Source organism: Sinocyclocheilus grahami, unplaced genomic scaffold, assembly GCF_001515645.1.
Source record: "Sinocyclocheilus grahami isolate Dianchi unplaced genomic scaffold, SAMN03320097.WGS_v1.1 scaffold1163.1, whole genome shotgun sequence".
Classification (NCBI taxonomy): Eukaryota; Metazoa; Chordata; class Actinopteri; order Cypriniformes; family Cyprinidae; genus Sinocyclocheilus; species Sinocyclocheilus grahami.
In genome coordinates, this window is record NW_015506342.1 from 559,350 (window position 1) to 561,380 (window position 2,031).

Here is a 2,031-nt window from a genome sequence, read left to right on the forward strand (position 1 = left end):
CCACCCCCTGTGCTTCAGGGCACAGCGGTCTCCAGCGAGTGCAGCTCTCAGCTACCGCCCAGGAATGTAGCGGTTCTGGGAAGGCTCGCTACCTCCAAGGAGGTCTTTAGAGCAGTTAGATCGGCCGTTCCCTGCCGGTCCTCCGCTTCAGGGCACCGATTTAACCACTCTAATTACACCAGAGGTCAGTCTCAAGAGACTGATTCCCTTAGTAAAATATCTGGCAGTGTGAAAGCTTCTGCAAAATGTGTCACAATGGGTCCTGCACACTGTAGAAAGAGGTTACAAAATTCTCACCCGCCTCATTTCAACGGGGTCATTCCCACCTTCGTGGGCCCTGAGCAGGCTCTGGTAATGGAACAAGAAGTGAAAACTCTCTTGAGGAAGGAGGCCATCAAGGTGGTCCCTCCTCTCGACAGAGAGTCCGGGTTCTACAGCCTGTACTTCATCGTTCCAAAGAAGGAAAGATGCATGACATTTGTGACGCTGCGGGATGGTCCACCCCTATGACCTTCGTCAGGTTTTATGGCCTTGACCATGCCGCTCCTGGCTCCTCAGTTCTCTCGACTTAGCTGTGCCGATCCACATTGGTCAGGAATTGGTCAGTCTGGGGACGTGGGCATACTCGTTCCCAAAGAGTTTTGCTACGCAGCTTGAGTTCCTGAAGGGGAACGTCACTAGGTTACATATGTAACCCTAGTTCCCTGAGGAAACGAGACGCTGCGTCTCGTAGCCATACTTCCTGCATCCCTGCGAGTCGCTGGTCGCTACGTCATCCCCGCCGGTGACGTCACCCGGGATTCCCTCGGACAGATTACACACGTGTTTCAGAGCGTGGTCACACAGAGGTGTTCCCAACAGCGTCTCGTTCCCTCAGGGAACTAGGGTTACATACGTAACCTAGTGACGTTCTTTATTGCCATTGTTGGTTCCATGAAAAACCTTTAACATCTATGGAATGTTTACATTGCACTAAAGTTTCTTCATCGTGAAAATAGTTCTTCAGATTATTAAAATGTTCTTCACACTAAGAAAAACATGACTCTTTTCACTGAAAGGTTCTTTCGGGAACCCAAAATGGTTCTTCTATGCCTGGCATCATAGTGAAAATCCCCTTTTAGAAACTTTATTGGTCATTAAGAGTGTACAGTACCCTCAACATTTTAGATTGTCTCTTTTTTCTCATTATTGATGATTTTTTGTCCTGTGCTGATGTATTTTGGACTTACAGAACTGAGAAGCTCATCAATAGCCAATAGGCTTTAGTTACGCCAGAGACAAGAACACTGATTCGCTTGTCATTTGGAGGTGGTTGGGAGGGAGGAACATGCCATTACAGAGCATTTGATTGGACAAAAATCATCAATATTTTTAGTGTTTATTTCTTATGTTCTGCTATGTTAAAAGTTTGTTTCATATTTATATTTGCTTAATTTAGCCAACCTTTAAGAATACGTGAGCATATGCATGACCTGAATGTTAACAGACATAGACTAAAAGCCACAAAACTCAATTAAAGACCTCATAAAATTAGTTTATGTAAGAAAACAGACAAAGTGTCCATGTGCATGTGTGCGTGGGGCTGGAGGTGATGGAAGAGAAATGAGTAATCAGAGAACTGCTACTGTAGCAGAGCGAGATATATATCAAACGGGCAGTTCATTACCTCAAGTGCTTGGCTCCTATAGCAGAGACAGCAGCAAATACAGAGATATTGACTAAAGATTGATCAGGAAAATCCACACGTGATGGGATGAACACGCGACTGCACTGTGTCTCTGTGTGTTTATGAACTTAAAATAGATTATGTGATCAATAAAGACACTGTACTGTACATGCTGTGTGCGTGTGTGTGTGTGTTTGTGTGTGTGTGTGCGTGTGTGAGCGTGCGTGCGTTTGTGTGTGAGTGTGTGTGCGTGAGTGTGCGTGCGTGCGTGTGAGTGCGTGCGTGTTTGTGTGTGTGAGTGCGTGGGTGGGTGTGCGTGTGTGTGTGTGTGTGTGTGTGTGTGAGTGTGTGTGTGTGTGTGTGTG

General features: G+C 46.1%; 1 protein-coding gene across 1 annotated transcript in view; it reads left to right on the forward strand.

Annotated features, from left to right (window-relative positions):
• Positions 1 to 255: 255 nt before the first annotated feature.
• LOC107567491 (ubiquitin-conjugating enzyme E2 Q2-like) overlaps positions 256 to 2,031 on the forward strand; it is a 23,114-nt gene continuing 21,338 nt past the window's right edge. Inside the window, exon 1 of the mRNA XM_016253186.1 lies at positions 256 to 351. Coding sequence (XP_016108672.1) covers positions 256 to 351 — 96 coding nt within the window. The remainder of the gene's footprint in view (positions 352 to 2,031) is intronic.